General features: G+C 41.9%; 1 protein-coding gene across 1 annotated transcript in view; it reads right to left on the reverse strand.

Moving 5' to 3' along the window:
• Positions 1 to 19,553, reverse strand: part of KCNAB1 (potassium voltage-gated channel subfamily A regulatory beta subunit 1) — a 522,245-nt gene that overhangs the window by 77,231 nt on the left and 425,461 nt on the right. The window contains exon 8 of the mRNA XM_069213297.1: positions 14,523 to 14,609. Coding sequence (XP_069069398.1) covers positions 14,523 to 14,609 — 87 coding nt within the window. The remainder of the gene's footprint in view (positions 1 to 14,522; positions 14,610 to 19,553) is intronic.

A 19,553-nucleotide genomic window follows, 5' to 3' on the forward strand; every position in this document is an offset into this window, starting at 1 on the left:
TCATCACTCTGCAGAAGTCTACATTCCAAACAGATCACAACGCTACGAGCTATACCCAATGGCACATGATGCTTTTCAAATGCTGCTCATTTAAGCTCATTTTGCCCTGTTTATGCTGCGTTTGAGATAATTTATGAAGCAAAATTATTTGCCACCTAGTTTCATTTTTTCACATTTCTAAAACACAGGACGCTCGATTTGATTCATCCTTCCATTGAACAAATTCCGTTTGTTCCATTTTTTTCTTTCCATGAAAAGTCTTCAGTTAATTCATCCATGGTTGTAAAAGCAACAACGGTGGATGTTTCTGCCTCCTCGCTTATATGGTGTGCTGTGCCCTGTATCTGGAAATCATTTAAGTAAACCTATATTGGCCCAGGTTCCACCTTTTCATTTGACCTTGTATTTATTTTTGGGGAGTGGGACGGTTATTGCATTCTCTGTCAAATAATGACTACTGTATACCGTGCAGCTCCCGTTCCCTCTTACTTCTTCAGCACTAGCCCCTCCTTTGCCGGTGTGACAGACATGTCAGGTTTTCAATCAGACTACTAGGACCGCGTGATGAAATCAGACGTTCACTTGGTATCCTGAGGTTATGAAATATGACATTGGCTCATCTGCTCAACACCACCAGTCAAGACCAGGCCCATTCTGCTGTCATTAAATAGAGAAATGGCTCACTGTAGTGCCAGGGGCGTGTCACGAGCGTGTGGTCTCATGCAGTACACAGCGGTGTGTCTGTTCTTATGTGTTTGCACTGTCTGAAACATATACATCTAACTGGAAACCAAAAAAATATATGAGCAGTTTGCTGACAGTGCAGCATGGGAACAGTATGTACTAGTTACCTTTCTGTGTTTCTGAGCTGAGACAGCCCCAGGATAGAGCGCGCACGAGACAACAAAGGAAGCAGGGCGCCGGTGCTTCTTTGAGCTATTTTTGGGGGCCGAGACCTATTCTTTAACATTCCAGGTTTACCAAGAGCAAGAGAGGGAAAACACACCCAACGCAAAGAAGGAGGAAGCGGAAGACAGGGAAAATGTCACAAAGAGACCAAGCACGAACCTGCAAGGGCGAGATAAAGGGGCAAGAAGTGTCTGTTAGTTGATTGAGGAGGCCTGAGGTGGATTTACCACTATACAGCTTCAGTATTCTGCGCGCCAACATTTCATTTCCCGAACCGGGGGCTCACGTGCACAGCTTCGGACACCAGCACTTATTCTTTTACAAATTAAGCACAGCAGAGCGCTCAATGCCCTGTCAGCAGAGTGGAGCTGGGGCGCGAGAGACCCCCCCCCCTCCCCTCACCCCCCGCACACACACACATACACACAGTAGAGGAGTGCTGAGGGAGCGATAAAAACACACCACCTCCCCCAGTTTTTGTTTTGATTTATTCAGAGCCCGCAGCTTTTGGGAAGACTCTTTAGAGCGCCTGGGGACTATGCCTCTACTCCTTCAGGAAAAAAAGGATCTGAGGCAGCAGTTCTAGCATGAAAAATGTACACTAACACTAGAATTCGCGCAAAACCCAGCTGAACGTCAGATGTGCGTGCACATGGTAGTGCCGTGGGCATAGCAATACCAATATTTAATTTATCTGCGAAATATCTTTGCCTAATAGCTGCGGCATTAGCACGACATTATCTTTATAGGAATTATCTATTTACTTTACCACTGGTGAATTAAAGCGTAACATCTGCTACCTAGCCGCATGCTAATTACCTAGCAGACAACCTTACGGTCGTCTGAATCCACCATCTTTTTTGTGGCGTCCATTTTGTATAGCCACCCTTAAGATGGCCACATCCATGAACGAGGCGCTCTGTTTCTTCTGCTAGATTTTACGCCAAACTGCCCTGCAGCTCATTCACAGTGCATTCCTAATAATGAGCATATTTTGAAAGACACGGCCGGGTAGCAAATTAAGAAGAATAAGGCCTGCATTTGGCACTCTTTTGATCATTTAGAAGACTGGCATAATGAAGAGAAATCGGAAGTCGTGAGAATGTATTGGGCCAACTCAATACAGCATTGTTGGTGCCAGGTCTGGCAGGTGGTGCAACAGATGCCGGAGGATAACGAAAAATCTTCATCAGTGATCCAAAGGAATGAAATGCATTCATGTGAAGGAGATCCTCGTGCTGCATGTGGTGCAAACACATGAACAGGGGCAGCTCAGACCCCATGGTCAAGAACAGAACTGTATTTAAACTCTTGGAACTGTAGTTTGAACAAAGAGGAAAGTAAGAAGTTATAAGGTTTGTGTAAAACATAACTCTTTAAAAGAGGGGGGAAATGGGTTTTAGGCCCTGACTAGAAGATGTCTTTCCAAAAGCCTCACTCGAGCTCATCAACAGAGTTGAGAAAAAAAGCACTCAAGATAATAACAATTATTATTATTATTATTATTATTATTATTATAAATGCAAGATGCCCAGTCATGGATATACCAGTCCTTTCTCTCTTTACAATAATATCTTTAGCTCTGATAGTACAAATTCCGCGTGTGTGTGCCTCCTAAGCTATAGCTTTGTAAGCATTACTAACATTATGTGGTAGAGAGATTCAAAATATGCTGCAAGTTCATCTAATTTATGTGGCAAAAAATGCAAATTATGCAGCACATTCTGTGGCAGTGTTAGTTTTGAACTGGAAACAACATGCTTGATGAAATAAACAGATTTAGCAAATTATGCAGCACATGTAATAATCCATAATTATGCTGTAAAAACTGCAGCCAAAAATGCATAAATCTGCTGACCCCTACCCCTGCCCTCTGTTTTATCAACAATTTATTCAGGCGAGGTAAATAAAACCAGAACATTTGAATTCCAATCAGAACCAAACTGCAGGTTTCAAATTGAAGAAAATGGCATTTTAAATCTAACTAGCCCAAAATGAACACCTAACTTAAAAATACATTAGTGGTATCATGTGTCATATGCCGGCTTAGATTCTGGTGACATCTGCACCAGAACCCCTCAATGGCAATATTGGACCATATCACATCAGTAAATGTTATGTATCATATATATATATATACACACACATATATATATATATATATACATATATATATATATATATATATAATTTCATCCAGGGGTACCTAGTTGTCGAGTTATGAATAGTAAATCTATACCTACCTTTCAATACTCATCTTTACACTGTAGTTTAAGTCAATATTCTGGCTACTTTTGTAGTTTAAGATTTAAAATTCAATATTTTGGGAATATACTCACACACTCACTCACTCACTCGGGGTTGTTAAAGTATTCACTTTTCTTAGTAGAGTTAAGCAGCCATGGACCAAAACAGTAATGCACTACTATCTCTTTTAATGCCACAGGTACCAGTGGAAAAATAAGCTTTAATAAAGCAGACAAGCCTCCTTGAACGAGGGCGTCTGTTCAATGCCATCTCATTGCTGAAACACTTCCTTCAAGTCCTCACATGTGATAAAGATCAGAAATATGACTTTCATGGCTTCTTGGAGATATGGTACTCAGGCAACCTATCACTGTTAGTAGTGTTCTCAGCACTACCCTTATGCACTCATCACCTGATGCACTATTAATCTCAATGATGCTTTCATAGTAGCCATCATCTACTGGAGTCCAGACTACATACAACTCCATCCCCACTAAGCAATTCATTTTGCCCACCATGCTTCATCGAATCACCAAAAACCCTTTGTCATGGGTATGTGATTTGTGGATGGACAGCAGAAAGAAAATGTAAGCCATAGATCTGACCAACAGCTCATGAAAACCCCAACCATTAAGCAGACTACACTCTTTAGCTATCTTTCATCCAAAATCTTGACATGGACAAACAAGAAGCCTAAGCCATTCTCTAGCTGTAAAATATATTGATCTATGCCAAAGTAATGTGTGCTAAATATCTCACACATGGGCAAGATGTCCTTACCTTCAACCCTGGTCTGAGTCTGAAAAGTAACAAATGTTATGGCTTCCCTTTTTCAAAACTTTCAATTTGATTCCATTATTTGCAAAGATGGATGCTGCTCCACACTCACTTTTCAACCACTTTGTACACATTAATATGGCAACCACACCATTTGTGATGGATTATCCTGTCCAACAAACTCTAAGGATGGTCTCTAAGCCACAACACTGAAACCTTTTGCATTTCCCGGAATAATGTAAACAACATGACAAACCTATTTTGTAGACTTCATACTAGTACACCAGACCATATACAGCTTGCAGCTCTGAAAATCATTCAGCTAACCAATCTAAAGAGCCTTGCATGCCAGAAGGTTCAGGAAATTTAAAGTTCTCTGTCACTACACTGTGAATGCTTCCCTGTGACAGTATGGAGCCCTGCACTAACTAAAACATGCTGATATTATTCCTAACCACAATGACAAACAAAGTTAATGTCTGGTATTCAACATTCTCTCCCCAAGTAATATTCATAAGAAAGAGGTAATTTACAATTGCAAGAATATACAGAGACTAGCAACATTCACCAACACCAGAAGTCAGTCAGACTCTGTATTGAAGATGTCTGTGGAGACCTCCACATCATCATAGACAAAAACCAAACATCAGCCCTAATCCTCTTTCCCCAGAGCATTACTTACAAAATGATGGTTCACAGATTGCTTTCTACATCTTAAGAGGGTGTGAAGGGGTAATTCGAGACAACAATTCACTGGAGAGAAACCTTTGTTTTGACCCAAAGCCTATAAATGATAGTGCCAAGCCCATTCAAGCACCCTATAGGTGTCATGTTGAGTTCTGCAGTCGTTATCACTGTCAACAGTACAGTTTAATACAAACATATAACCTAGTCCAGCTCATTGAGTTTCCCCACGCAGTACCAGACGTACAAAGATATAATCAGACAACACCCTGATCTTCCACTAAGTGAGAGAGGAATGGATAATAGAGGATGCCTCAACACTGCAGAATGCCTCAAACAATCACCTTTTGAATGCAGCAAATCTGAATGTAGCTCAACTAAGCTAAAGCAGAGGTTTTAAAAAAAGGGTTTGTGGCAAAATAATAATACACTGCAATTCATCTGGCCAGAGATTCTGGACAAGGTCACTCCGCTGTGGAAAAGACAAGTAACTTTTGCATGTTTGACAATTAATATACTTAATACCTACTATGTTCATGGGATGTCAGTAAATGTGGCCCTTAAAAAGCAGGATGGAGACATACATGCACCTCCACACCTGGTAGAGGCACTGTGCAATAAAATACTGGTTTGAACAAATCGATATGTGCTGGCTAATCCCAGCATCTAACATGGTGCTGAATGGGTTTAGAATGGAGGCCCTACTGAGGCATCAGTGAGTGCAACCTGCTATTTTCTTCCCATTTCTGATCCATGTGTTCTGAATTCTTGACTGACACAAAAGTGGAAGCTGTTGTAGGAAATAACTAACAAGCTATAGCCTGTAGACAACACAGATAACATTGTGGATAAGTGCATATTAACCTCTTTTTCAGTGAAAAAATACAGAAGATCCAACATCGCACTGAGAACATCAAGCCTGCCTTATCTCTTATGCCCATTCCTTCCTATAGAATAATGCAATTGTAAGTCTTTAAAGTCCTATCTCTTGTAGATTTCACCAACATACTCAACTCCGCCAAAATTATATCTTACTCTTGTCCTTCATAAAAGCTCACTCTGACGATGCTGCCTCACTCCTACTCACTATTGTCAATGCCTCCCTAACTCAAGACATCTTTCTATGATCTCTCAAGACAAGCCAGATTCTCCTGCTCCTAATGAAACATACACTAGACCCCGATGACCTTGCTGAATAATTGGCCCATCACTCACCTACAATTTATCGGCAAGATAACTAAGAAAGTAGTCTATTGTCAACTCTAACATCACTTCATTGCTAACCATGCCCTGCACACCTACCCGTCTAGCTTCAGATCATGCTGCAGCATTGAGACAGTTACCTTACACATTGGAGATGATGCCCTTTTGATCGCTGAAGGACTCCTGCCTCCTGACATCACTATACCTCTCAGCTGCCTTTGACAGTCAGTCATCCCACCCCCATAAGCACCCTGGGGTCTCAAATGAGATTTACCTGGAATGTTTTTCATTTGTTTACATTCTATCTTTCCAACTGACACCTGTTAATTCACATGGGCACCTCCAGGACCCAAAAGATTCCTATCATCTGCTGGGCTCCATACTCTCTCCTGTCATCTTCAACCTTTACATAGAGCCGCTTTGTTCTCTACTCACAGTTAACAAGATTCACCACTATGCTTGATATATAATTCTACACAGAAGTCTCCAGTGCCTCAAACACTGCCTGCACTTCATCCAGACCTGGATGACCTGCACCCTACCTCCAGCTCAACCCAACCAAGACAGAATTCCTGTTATCTACCAAGAACAACAAACAAGAAACAGTAGAAACATGGCTCAATGACATGAACCTTCGTGGCTTCCGGTCCCAGGCCCCATATTTCACAAAATGCCAAATCTCTTGGATTCACTTTGTACACCAACCTCACCTTCAAGTAACACATTGCCATAAAAAACTAAGATAGCCTAGCCAGGTTTATCTTGTAAAGAAAGTGAAAACATTGCTTCCAGAAAGAGAGCATTCAGAACTTCTCTTCAGTCTCTCATACACTTGCATCTGGATGATAGTAACACCATACTCCATGGCTTCCCAGACTCCTCACTTGCACCTCTTTAAGGAATCCTGTGCACATCATAGCATGTCTCACCCAGGGACTGAAGAAAGTATGACCACATCACTTCCATCCTGCTTGAACTCTATTGGTTCCCCTTGCCGGCTCGACCACCTTCAAAACCAGCTGCAATATTCACAAAGCCGTTGAGACTAGAACCCCTGGTTATCTTGTGGACATGCTCATTATCTCTGGTGGTTCTCAGTGCACCTGTAGCCAGGACACTATCAGACTACAGACTAAGAAGTGTAACACAGAAAAAACAAGACAGCATGCAATCTATTGTTTCCTGTTACTGGAGTTGAAGTTCTCTGTTGAGTGCCGTAGGGCCATTCTTGACAGGCACATCATGACTTGGTTTAATAAAGGCAATGAAAGATTTGTCCGGCCACATGTGAAGCAGACAGGGGTAGACTTATAGTTTCTTTCTCAAATAAGGGAGCTGGCTATCACTTACATCGTCGATCATGAAAATGACATGAGCAATGTGGTTACTGATGGGCGTTAGTCCACTAAGCTGCACTGCCTCTGAAAGGCATGCCACAATTCGAACTTCATAGGCATTCCCAGGTATGCACAACCCAAAGGTAAACTGCCTTTCAGGGGGCACATTATACAGACGCCATCTGCCACAATGGACAGAAGTATTTCACAAAAACATGTGGGACAAGGCACTGCCTCAAAAATGTCCTGCCCAGCCAAAGGTGGAAAGTTTCCATTGTGCAGCAAGAGATGCCCATATACCAATGCCTGCAAGGCCCGAAAGGCAGACTCAACAGATGCCAATCTTCAATGAAGCATGAACCTGCACTATATCATGCCTTTGCACACCTATGCCCTCTAACACAAGTGATGAGTAGTTAGACAACATGTTTTCAATTTCCCTGGGCAGGAAAGTGGCAAGTAACACAGCCTTATCCTGCATACATATTAGAAATTAAGTGGCTATATGGAATAGTGGCCACATTAGGAAACCTCGGAGTACTCATTGAAGCCATGCCTGTGGAGCTGTGACTCCAGTCTACTGGAATATAGATCTATACCTACTGAGAAACCACCCCCATTCTCCTCTGGGAATTTTTGAAACACAGGTGTGTCATGGGTAGCCAGAAGTGACAATATATACTTTTAATCACTAAAAGCATCACAGGAATGCTTCTTAGGTGCAGCATCACTGACGTTTTGCCGCTAATTAACTTCACACTAAGTATGTGCACATACAAACGTGAACATTCTAGGAGAATGGATTCTCTTCATATGAACTAGTAGTGCAACTCGTAGGTCAGTGGTACCACTGAATTCCTTTCCATCTATCCTCCAAAACCTAGAAGGAAGTGAAAGCAGTCGACCTCCTCAAAAGGGTTAAATCATTCATTTAGAGGGTATTGCTGATAGGTGTAACGCTGAAGAAGTTGAAACACCTTGTTAGGTTGAGAACATGTATGAATATGAGACTTCTCAAAACAATCATTAAGAGGAGGTGTACGTGCACTATAAAGTGCACATGTCTGTGTGGCTAGCCGTGTTGGGCTGCGCACTGTGCATGTTCTCTACCCGGCTGTATTGCACATCCGAATGGAGAACATGCCCAGGCTCCCACTCCCAGTCTAAGCGGTGTAGCAGGCTGCTCAGACCAGTCACAACGCTGCTTAGCTGGGAGCCTGTTTGCAGCCAGGAAGAGAACGAGGATGGAGGGGAGACGAACGGGTCTCCCCCAAAGGTTCATTTGTTTTCACTCCTCATCCCGTCCTGTCCCACCCCACCACCCGCATTGAGTGGCAGCCGCCACTGCTGAACAGGCAAGCAGGCTAACAAAACAGGGCACCATCACAGCTTCATGCAGTTCCCAACAGGAATACAATTCGCAAAAGAATACTGGTCTTGGCCATCGGTATGTTCCTAAAGCTGTGTTTGGAGATATATCAACCACTCCTAGCCAAGCATATAGCCCATCTTATTTTAATGTAGTATCAAGGACAAGGACTTCTCCTAATTAAAGGCACTCAGCCCATAAACTCCTTTGAAATAATCTACCTAGGCTTCTAGACTGATGGTGGTAATGATAGAGATAACCTTAGCGTTCACAGATTTGGTCTTATTAGCCTCCAACCAAAAGGCCCTAGTATCATTCAGCTTACAAGCCCTAATCAATTTCCCCCAGGATTCATTTTGCAAGTCTTTACTCTTGTTCCGCAGTGCGGTCTTATGCGTTCTGCCTTGTTGGATTTTGCATAGGTCCCTAAGAGACTCCTTTAATGCATCACACCATTGCCTTCTTACAGTGCTGATCAAACCACTCATCCCTGTGGGGCCCTGGTCTATTTGGTTTCAAAAGCAGACCACCTATGGCTAGATTCAGCTGAATAAATAGGTTTGCCATCACACTATGATTGTCAGAGATAGAGACAATTAGCCACCAGAGGTAGGTAGTTCAGGCAGAGCTTAGTCATAAAGATATTAGGGCCAGATTTAACAGAAAATGATGGTGCGTGCCAAATTTGGCAGCGTCATGCACCATCATTTTCAAAATGCAGGGATGCGTTGTGTTTAAAAGAATACCGCGCACTCCTGTTTCCCCCTGCGCGGTGCTAAATTTGCTGCCGTGCACATACACAGCCACCCTTGCACTATTGTGCAAGGGTGGCTGCGTTGAGGGGGAGATTGTTTTTGAGCAGGAAGGAAAACCTTCCTCCACAAAAACAATCTTAACTGGCAATTTGCTCTTTTGATGTGTGCTGCGGATGTGTGCTGCTGTGCTAACGCCACCCTAGATTTTGGCGCTGCCTCAGGTTTACGAAAACTCGTAAACCGGAGCCAGAATCAAAATGCAATGGGTGTTACTGTGGCACGCCTACAGCAACACCCATTGCACGCCCCTTCCACACACAGTGCTGCGTGTAAAGGGGCCATATTTTCAAGCTTAACGCCACCTTGTAAATACAGAGCAGGACACTGCACCACCGGAGCATCTCTTTTGATGATGCTTCAGTGACGCTTGGGGCTCTTAAATATGCCCCTTAATTTCTCCAAGCCAGACCCATTCCTTAAGTCTTAACTGTTATTGACTAAGCTGCCACACCCAAAAGTGCTATCTGGTGAGAGTCCATCTCGCAAGTCTATGGTTAAACTCATTGATACTAGTGAAAAGGTTATAACCCTAACCTGAATTTTGCATATGGTGTGGGCCTTGTTTAGGGAGAGTATCAATTACTACTTACATTTCTTTGTTTTTGAAGAGCTCAAGCTCGTGTATTGTTTACAAGCTAATAATTCTTCTTTGTAAGTATATTCATGAAATTCCACAGTCAAATATTGTTTTTTAAATATTTATGTGATGAACGTTATTTAAAAGGTATATTTGTATTCCTAATTTAATGAAAACACGTTTATTAGACAGTGCTAACTGTATGTTATGTCTCTGATAAAACTTCAATAAGCACACTTAAAAAAGACATAATGTTAACTCAAAATTAACTGTAAATGGTTTATATATTCAGATTTTGGGAACCAGATGCACCAAAAAAGTGTAACAAAAAGCTTTTGCAAATTGATTTCTGACTTTTTGCAACCACAGTTTTATGTTTAGATCTGACCTATGCACTGTTAGGTCGGTTCATAAACTGATGAAATGCAGGGAGTTGCAGAATGAACTGGCTAACGAGTATACATTAGGCAGGTCGCATTTTGAGACACCTTGTTATTGGCTACCATCACAGTAGACCACCGTCCAAGTATTGCTTTCCAAAATTGGATTTTTTAAAGTTGTCTGGTTCCTTAAAAGGATTAGCCCCCTTGACTACAGCCTACTACCCCGTAACTGCCACCCCAATTTCCAAAGTGGAATCAGATCAAAGGGGACCTTGCCCCTTTGCAAATCAGTTACTACCCTATCTCGGGAGTCTCTAACTGGTCAATGGTTTGTGATCGGAATATTAGGTTACTGAATCACAATTTGAAATAAATAACACTTATACAACGTTTCCAACTTGCAATTCAGTGTGGATTTCTAAACTAATTTGGTGATTTGGAAAAACATTTGCGAGTAGTGACATGGGTGTTGTACATATCAAGCGCAGTCACAAATTTGCAGGTTTTGCGATCGCAAAATCACCTAATACATCTGTCCCATTATTGTGGCATTTCAAATGTGAATTAGCTGGTACAAAAAGTGTCACAACCCACATTACTCTGCATTGGACTCCTGTCTCAGTAAATGAGAAACATTTACATTAAGTTTTGTTTCTTTTCCATTAATTTGGTAAAGGGGAGCCATATGATATAAAGTACCCTATGCCATACATTACATTACAAAGATACTGCAAAACATCAAGTACTTCCATGATCATATAGATTAGCGAAACCAATGTCCAAGTTCCTTTATAAGGTCAATGAACACAAAGGTGACTTGAAGTATCTTTCCAATGTCCAGCATGGGGTATTTTATTCATTATAATGGATGGTCACACCATCATCCATCCCACAAACCTCCTAAATCTCTGATGTTATGCTTCTTCATATGAAAGAGATCGTTTGCAGAACTAAAGAAAAATTATAGAGTGTGTAGCAGAAAATTAAGCACCAAAAAAACAATTAGTAATTTCTTGTAAAAAATATATAAGAATCAGTATTTTGTAAGTCAGATTGACAATACCGTAGCTCAGAATGTGTGAGAAGCATGAAGAGATTCTAGCTTTCTTTCAATGACCTAGAGAGCGGAAAAAAAGGTGCTGACCTAAATAACCCCTTTATGCTGTCAAGTATTAATTTAAAAAAACACAGCCAGAGAATGAAAAGCCAGTTCTCTTTTTCTTTGTTTAGGCTGTAGCTGTGTGGCTCTCCGACCTGCATTTCAATTTGGCTGCTGCCTCTGGCATCACAACCCAGCTGAACTAATGTATTACAGTTGAGCAGCTATGTAATTTCTTTATTACAGGTGACTATAGTTGACACAATCTCATCTCTATTAAGGACATTATAAACAGGCTTTTACAGAGTGATTGTATGTTCCTATGTGTTATAGCACAGATTTACTATGATTTTGCTCTAGATTCAGTCAATTTTGTGGCACAGCCCTGATGCAAGATCTTTTTGGTCATTTACAAAGCCATGCAGAGCCACTGTGTGTGGCTTTGTGTCATTTAATAAGTACAAAGTAACGCTACACAGTGCATATTACTGCCTTGCATTACTTTGCATCTTGTAGTTGTTACATTGGTGGAGCTTGGGTGTTCCAGCGCATCCACCCATGCATTTAGACACAATTCTTATTTACAAAGGCATGCAAACCTAGGTTTGCTCTAACATGGTGTGCCTACCAGACAGAGGCATAACAAGACAACATATCTTTATTCCTCCTTGTTGCTTCCTCTTTCCATGTGTTCTACATTCTTTAGCAAACATAGAAAGATGAATATGCCTCTAAGGATAGTTTTTGTGCAAGAAGGTGTCCTTTATGTACAAACACAATCCTGCCTGTAATGCAAGCACTATGACCTATGATGCAAAGGTGCCCCCTCTGGAGCTAGGTAGGACACACTGCACCAGCACAATCAGAGAGCAGAAATATATTTGTAAATATGAAGCATTTCTGCTATCTCCCTTCCATGCCACTCAGCACAGCAAGTTCCCTGAGCCAGACTCATCCTCGACCTTCTGCGACGATTCTACATCACACCACACCTCAGGCTACTCCACTGGTTCCCCGTGCAGAAGAGATGCGTATTCAAGCTGCTGACCCATGCACTCAAAGCTCTACACAACTAAGGACTCGCCTACCTTAACCACCACCTGAATTGGCACCAACTGGCCAGAAGACTACACTCTGCTTCCACTATCGCTTGCCCATGCTCCACGCATCCACCAAAGCAGAAGTTGTGAATTTGCCTTCTCTTCATAGCAGCACAAATATGGAACAGCCTCCCCATGCATCTCTGGATCAAGACCTCTCATCCAGAATTCTGTAGAGCCCTGAAGTCCTGGCTATTTGAATGTGCCTCTGAGACTTGCAAGTACCTGGATACCCTCAAGGGTGAATAGTTGTGCTTCACAAAACCTGTTTGATTGATTGATGTTTTGCATGCAATAATAGAAAATGTGTCCCTATGCTTATATTTTGTATTATAAAAATGTAAATACATGGCTTTCACACCAGTAGAAATGAATGTACTGGCTGTAAGGAACCCATCCTTGACTCAACAAAATAACAATTAAAATAATTTCATGTTAAAATTGTCATGGCCAGAATTCATTGTGTAGGTTCTAAACATGTCACACACATCGTAGATCCATATCTCTTGTTTGAAAGTTTAGTAAGTTACAATTCACTATGTTATTTATGACTTTCCCACAAACCCATCTCATTTGTTTGTAGGATTATAAATATGAGAAGAAAACATATTGCTTGCTACAGTGTTTAGTTCCCAGTGGTACTAATACATTTGCTAATTGAATGGGCATACTGAGCATCAATACATATCAAAATGTACTTCCCAACATTCTCACACATTTGCCAAATTAAGTGGAATCCAGTTGCAATAACCTTCAACACATTAAGGTATTCAATTGCTTTTCAAGATGCGGGTCTCAATATTTTAGCAAATTTGCTAACTGAATTTGATTACTGTGTATACCTTACAAAACATCAATTTATTTAAATGGTTTTCAAGACATGCCTCTGTCTAAAAACCTAGTTGGTCAGTTCCAAGTTTCCAGATCAAAAAACGTTCCTTCTACTGCACGTTTTGTTCTCTATCTCCTCATCAATGTTGTAGTATTGCCCCTCGTTCAAGGGATTGAGCCACCACATCTACTTCATAATTTACTTTGTACTGGAGTACTTCTACATTAGGTAAGCACAAGCTGAGCATTCTAAGGAAGGAGATCCTTCTCCTGAACTTCAGCAACATATTTAACTAAAATGATCCCATTCCCGAGATAGGACTTCACAACGTTGTACCTTAGTCTGACAAAAAATATGAAACATTCTCTACAGTGAAAACACTCCAATAACTTCTGAAAGAGTAAATAATTCTATTCAAAGTGTTTTGTGGGAGTTCAGAATATCTGAAATATGGCACCTCACTAGATTCCTACCAATTCCAATTTCACCATTTAGAAAAGATTATAAAAGAAGAAGTTATGGAACACCTTGACCTGGTCATTAAGGTCTTAAATAACACTTGAGGAGCTCAGGGAAGGCATGAAAGCCCCTCTGTTGAAAGAATCCATGTGTTGCTAGTATGCTGAGACAATAATCGTCATTTTTTCTTAAGATAGGGCCGGGCCACATTGCCGAAATGAAGAACATGAACTTTGGCCAGCCTGATGATGGCCCCTAAGGAGGTTTATGGCACTAGTTCCACACAACTTCGGATGTTAAGAGCACATCCATGATGATATACACTATGGAAGATTGCCGCAAAACGTGCTTACGCAAAGGGATGAAAAGGTAAGCTAAACATTAAAGTGAACTATATAAATATACATGTTAATAAATAAGTAGTGCTACAACTCAGAGTTTGTACAGAGAAAAAGACCATGGAATGAGAAGAGAATGCGTTCCTTCAAATTGGCAAAATTCTTACAGTTTAGAAAGCTGTGTAAATTCTCTGGTTTTGAGGGATAAGGGTTAAACAATATTAAATGAAAATACTGGGCTCTAAAAAAAGGAGGAAGTGGATCTTGTTATCTTCACCATAATCTGGACAAAATGAATCCAGAATAAATACATTCTCATTTCACAGCGTGTAAAATTAACTCATGTGTCCCCTCCAGTCCCAGTTAAATGCTTTCGCCTAAGCTCTCACCAACCTTCCATGGGAGTATTGTTGTCTGGTCGATTTGCGAAAACAACATCCACATACTCGAGCTGCAGTCTCTGGAGAGAGGCCTTTAATCCTGCAAGCAGAAAATAAAAACACGCTGTCAGGTGCATCCAGAGCAGGGACACGGGGAGCTCATCTCAGCCGAGATGACAGCTCGGAAATAGCACTTTACAGAAGTCCCTTAAACTGCGTACATCGGGGAGAAGATCACTGCCTCCCGCACGCATTAGCTCAGAAAAACTATGCATATTGTTGAAAGACGACTCTATGCAAAAGGCATACCTTTCAAAGCTCGTTGTCTTCAAATAAAACTATATTAAACATTTGAAATTACCTGCATTTTTTTAAAAAAATTGCAGCCCATCGCTTCTGTCAAATTCTCCCCACGAGGGAGATTGAAATTCATATTGCATCTTTTTATGCAGCCCTTTGGCACAGTCACTGGTTAGATCTCCCCAGGGTAGGCAGGGTGGAGGGGCTGGCAGAAATGAGCAGAGGGTAGAGCCCTCATTCTCTGCAGAGAGCTAGGGTTTACTGCAGAGCATGCTTCTTTTAAAAGTTGTTTCGCAGTTTAGCCCTGGAGGGTGTGCGTTTTATTCGATAATGTGTTTTGAGACCTTCCATGTTATATACACACATAGACACACACACACGCACGCATGCACACACACACATACATATGTGTGTGTATACATATATTGATTCAACGAAAAAAACGAAGGTTTCAAGGACATTATAGTGAAGAAATATAGGCCTAGATTTACAAGAATCATGCGCTTCAGTACTGATCCGCAGGATTTCTTGCACCTCCTCACTGCCACCTAACAAAACCATGGGTGCACAGTATTTACAGTACGGCGCACCATGTCGCACGTTAGGCCAATAGCGTCAACATTTTTTACGCTATTGTGGTGCTTTGCTGCACTAGCCTAAAAAATGTTTTTGCTAGTGCAGCAAAGTGCAAGGAAGCCCATTAATTTCAATGGGTGCCTCCTATTAGGGCCTGCCTTGGGCAGGCATTAAAAATAAAGCCAAAAATAGCGCAATTAAATCTTGAAGTTTTCATTGCTTCATTTGTGCGGGCCTCCTTACGCTGGAAGCCCCCGTTGCTTACATTAAGTCTGGCGCAGGCATAATGTGGCATAACGGGTCGCAAAGTGGTGCAATGCATGCATAAATATGGCGTGGCAATTTTTGCCTCCTTGAGCCACATTAGCGTAAAAAACAAAAATGCCGCTAATGTGGCACAAGGAGGTGCTAGGTCCTTGTAAATATGGCCCATAGAATTTTTTTAAAGCGTAAAAATTCACTGAAACACACATTAAACCATTGAACTTCAGCAGTTATAGTTACCTGAGTGAACTATAGTTTATGTTCCCCATAATGCACTGATTATGACCTCACATATTACACCACTGATGACATGGTCAGTGACATCACTGATGACATCACTGATGGCATCTCAAACCACATCGCTGATGACATCACATGCCTGCACAAGATTGACATCCAGGGACCCACTCTCAACTAAGTCTGCTACTTTCTTTACAGAAAAAACAGAAACTGTCAGCCTAGCACCATACCCCTCAGAAACCTACAATATAATGCACAAGTCAATCCGGTCACTGCATCCTGCTTCCACACCGTGAAAATGCTGAGAAGGATCTTCAAATGGCTCCCAAGCAACACTAGAAAAAACGTCACTCACACCCCAGTCACTAGCAAATTGGACTACAGGAACACCATCTACACTGGGATCACCAAGCAACTTACCAAAAGAACACAAACCAAACAGAACTCGGCAGCAAGACTCATCTTTAACCTCCCACAAAGAACTCACATCACACACTTTAAGGAGCTTCACTGGCTCCCGATACATAAACATGCTCATTTCAAACTTGCACACACACATACAAATCACTACACAACTTAGGCCTCACCTAGATGCGGCCAACCTCTGTTGTGCATGGCCAAAGGCCGTGCACGGAGGTGGTTGTCTTAACGTATTATGTATTACTTTTTGTTACAAAAAGCAAACAAATACACTGAAAAAAACAAAGGTTACAGGGATGTCTTAGTTAGGTTCATGTTTTACCCACACAAAACCATAGAAATTCAACAGTTATAGTTCTACTTATAGTTATAATTATCTGAAGAAACTATAACTCATGCTGTTAGGTAAATTTAGGTCCTGAGTTATAGTTTCTTAACATAAGTATAACTATAAGTAAAACTATAACTGCTGAATTTGTCTGGTTTTGTATGGGTAAAATGTGAACCTAGCTACACCGTCCTTGTAACCTTTGTTTTTTTAGTGATATATCTATATATATATCTATGTATATCTTGCTATATATATATCGCTCTCTTTTGTGTCAAGCTCTGGTGACTTGTGCACCACTAAATGAGTTGTAAAAATATATATCTTACGAGCAGTGGCTTAAATCTTTTTTGCATGCCTTCCTATTTCACTCACAATGTTAAGGGGTATTCGCTTTCACTGTTTTGCTTGTTACTTGCTGCCTCTTATTCACATTCACCATGTTTCATGTATTATTTGTTCTGATTCACCAGGGTCTGCTCGGAACCAAGTTTTGTGGTCCATGATGTTGTTCTCTGTTCATGCCCGTCCCCTTTAATCCTTCCATCGCCTTGACCGATCTTCCTGGTTGCCTCGCCTCAGAAATATCCGGTGCCAAAAGAAGAGGTTCACCAGTACCTGTATGACAGTGCACCACTCTGCCACCTATTTCATTGGGTGTCCCGGCCATTCCCACTGAAGGTAGGATTCTGTTGACTCGAGATTCTGACATCACCTTACTCTACTGCAGGGGAGCCCCACTTGCATCTTCTCTCCTGAGTAACTGCAGGGCTCTGTCACTGCAATACATCCATAGCATCTTACTCCACAAGGCCCTTACTCATGGATCAGAAAAGGCTTTTGGTTGCCGTAGAAGGATGGGAGGAAAAGATCCCGTGTGAAACTGGAACTACAGCCAATCCTCAGCCTGTCATCACCCATGCCACTCTTGAAGGGATTTTTTTATATTAAATTTGAAAGGTAGCTTTATTGACAATCTCGCACAATCACACGTTTCATTCCCCATGTTTTGCAGATGGATCAGTTGAACCATGCTCAAAATGGGTGTGAAAATTTCTGCTTTTCGGATGCATTCATTGAAAGGCAAGTCAACAAATATTCAGAGTCATGGTTATTTTTTAGGATAGTCTGAAATTACACAAGTACGTCTTTATTTAATACATTTACATTTCTTGCCCATTGATGGTGTGGATTTGTTGGTGCTACAACAGCACAAAGCAGCATAAGGCGAGGCACCAAGTCTGCAGAAATGTACAATTTTGCCTAATAATATATCTGAAAGTCTACAAATTTACAGGCAATGAGGTAAGCATTGTTACCCTCAATAAACATTAGTGTTGAACTTGTGAACTATAAGGAGACAAGTTTTCGAGGCTAGCTCAAAGAACTTTAGTGCATTACAGATGAGCTGTTGCGTTATAGTTTGTTTTCTCCCATCCCAGATTATTTTTATTTTTATTTTTCTCAGGAGATGAGAATAAATCTTGTTGCAGGGGATCAAAGATTAAAGCTGAGAAGCCTGCCTTGATGGACCACAGGTATTCCATTATCCCCTGCAGTAATTGTGGTGCTGCAGGGCAGTAGGCACCCTTGACTGTCCTTCTTGGCTAAGCACTAGGGCCCAGATTTACCTGATTCACACACAGTGCAACAGCCCAAAAATAGGTGCTGCACTGCGTGAGAAGGAGGGAGCAGGAGAGAGACATATTTATAGAAATATGGCACTCTTCTCACCTCTCCCTAGCCCGGGCTCAGTAATGTGCTGCTGTGTGCCACGTGCACACCTTTGCACCATAGTGCAAGAGTGTCTACGGGAGACTAGCATAGGTTTTGTACTGGAAGGATGTCCTTCCAATACAAAATACTATGCTTAGGCACCTTGCATGGGTGCTGTATAGTGCAGCACATTTGCAAAGTCTGAAAAGAAAGGACAATTGAATGCATTTGTCCATGTTTGTGCCTGGTTGAAGTGGGCTTTATTTTCTTACGCGAAAAACTAGGCCTGGGCAGAGTTCACGGAGTCCGACTCAGCGGAATTCCACAGAGTTGAATAAAAACTCAGTGCAATTCCGCGGAGGCGGAGTTCCATGACCCACGGAGTTCTGAATGCGCCAGATCTCAGAAGCTCGAAGCAGCACATTCAGGACAGCTGTAGGCAGTGAAAGCTGCCGTTTTAGGCCCCTTGTGCTCTGGCCAGTCCTGTGTGCAGTGAACACGGGGCAGGCCAGTGCACATGGGGCCTGAATGGCAGCTTTCTTTTGCTGCCTACGGCCCTGGCTTGAATTCAGGCTAGGGCCATAGGGCAGCAAAAGCTGCCAGACCTGTGGTGCACTGGTCGGCCCCGTGTGCAGTTCACACAGGACAGGCCTGTGCACAAGGGGCCTGAACAGCAGCTTTCACTTGCTACGGTCCTGGCCTGAATTTAAGCCAGGGCTGTAGGCAGTGAAAGCTGCCGTTTCAGTCCTTGTTTGTGCACCAGTGTGCACAAACAACGACAAAAGAAAGAGACAAGGAGTTATCTAGGTCTTCCAGGGAGTCCTCCTCTTCTCATCATCCTATGGCAACAAGTCTGCAGTGGCTGCCCATAACTGGCCTGCAGCGCGCACTGAGTGAGCTCCGCTCCGCTGGTGGGGCTAGTGGAGTTTTTGACTAACTCTGCTTCAAGCAGAGTGCGAAGTTCCAAAAACTCTGTTAGTTCCGCCAGCGGAGCGGAGCTGCTGCACACCCCTAGCTAAAACATCTTTTTAAAAAATAAGGGGCATATTTATACTCCGTTTGCGCCGAAATTGCGTTGTTTTTATCGACGCAATTTCGACGCAAAACTAACTCCATATTTATACTTTGGCGTTAGATGCATCTAGCGCCAAAGTTCATGGAGTTAGCGTCATTTTTTGGCGTGAACACCTTCCTTGCGTT

The sequence above is a fragment of the Pleurodeles waltl genome, chromosome 11, assembly GCF_031143425.1.
Source record: "Pleurodeles waltl isolate 20211129_DDA chromosome 11, aPleWal1.hap1.20221129, whole genome shotgun sequence".
Lineage (NCBI taxonomy): Eukaryota > Metazoa > Chordata > Amphibia > Caudata > Salamandridae > Pleurodeles > Pleurodeles waltl.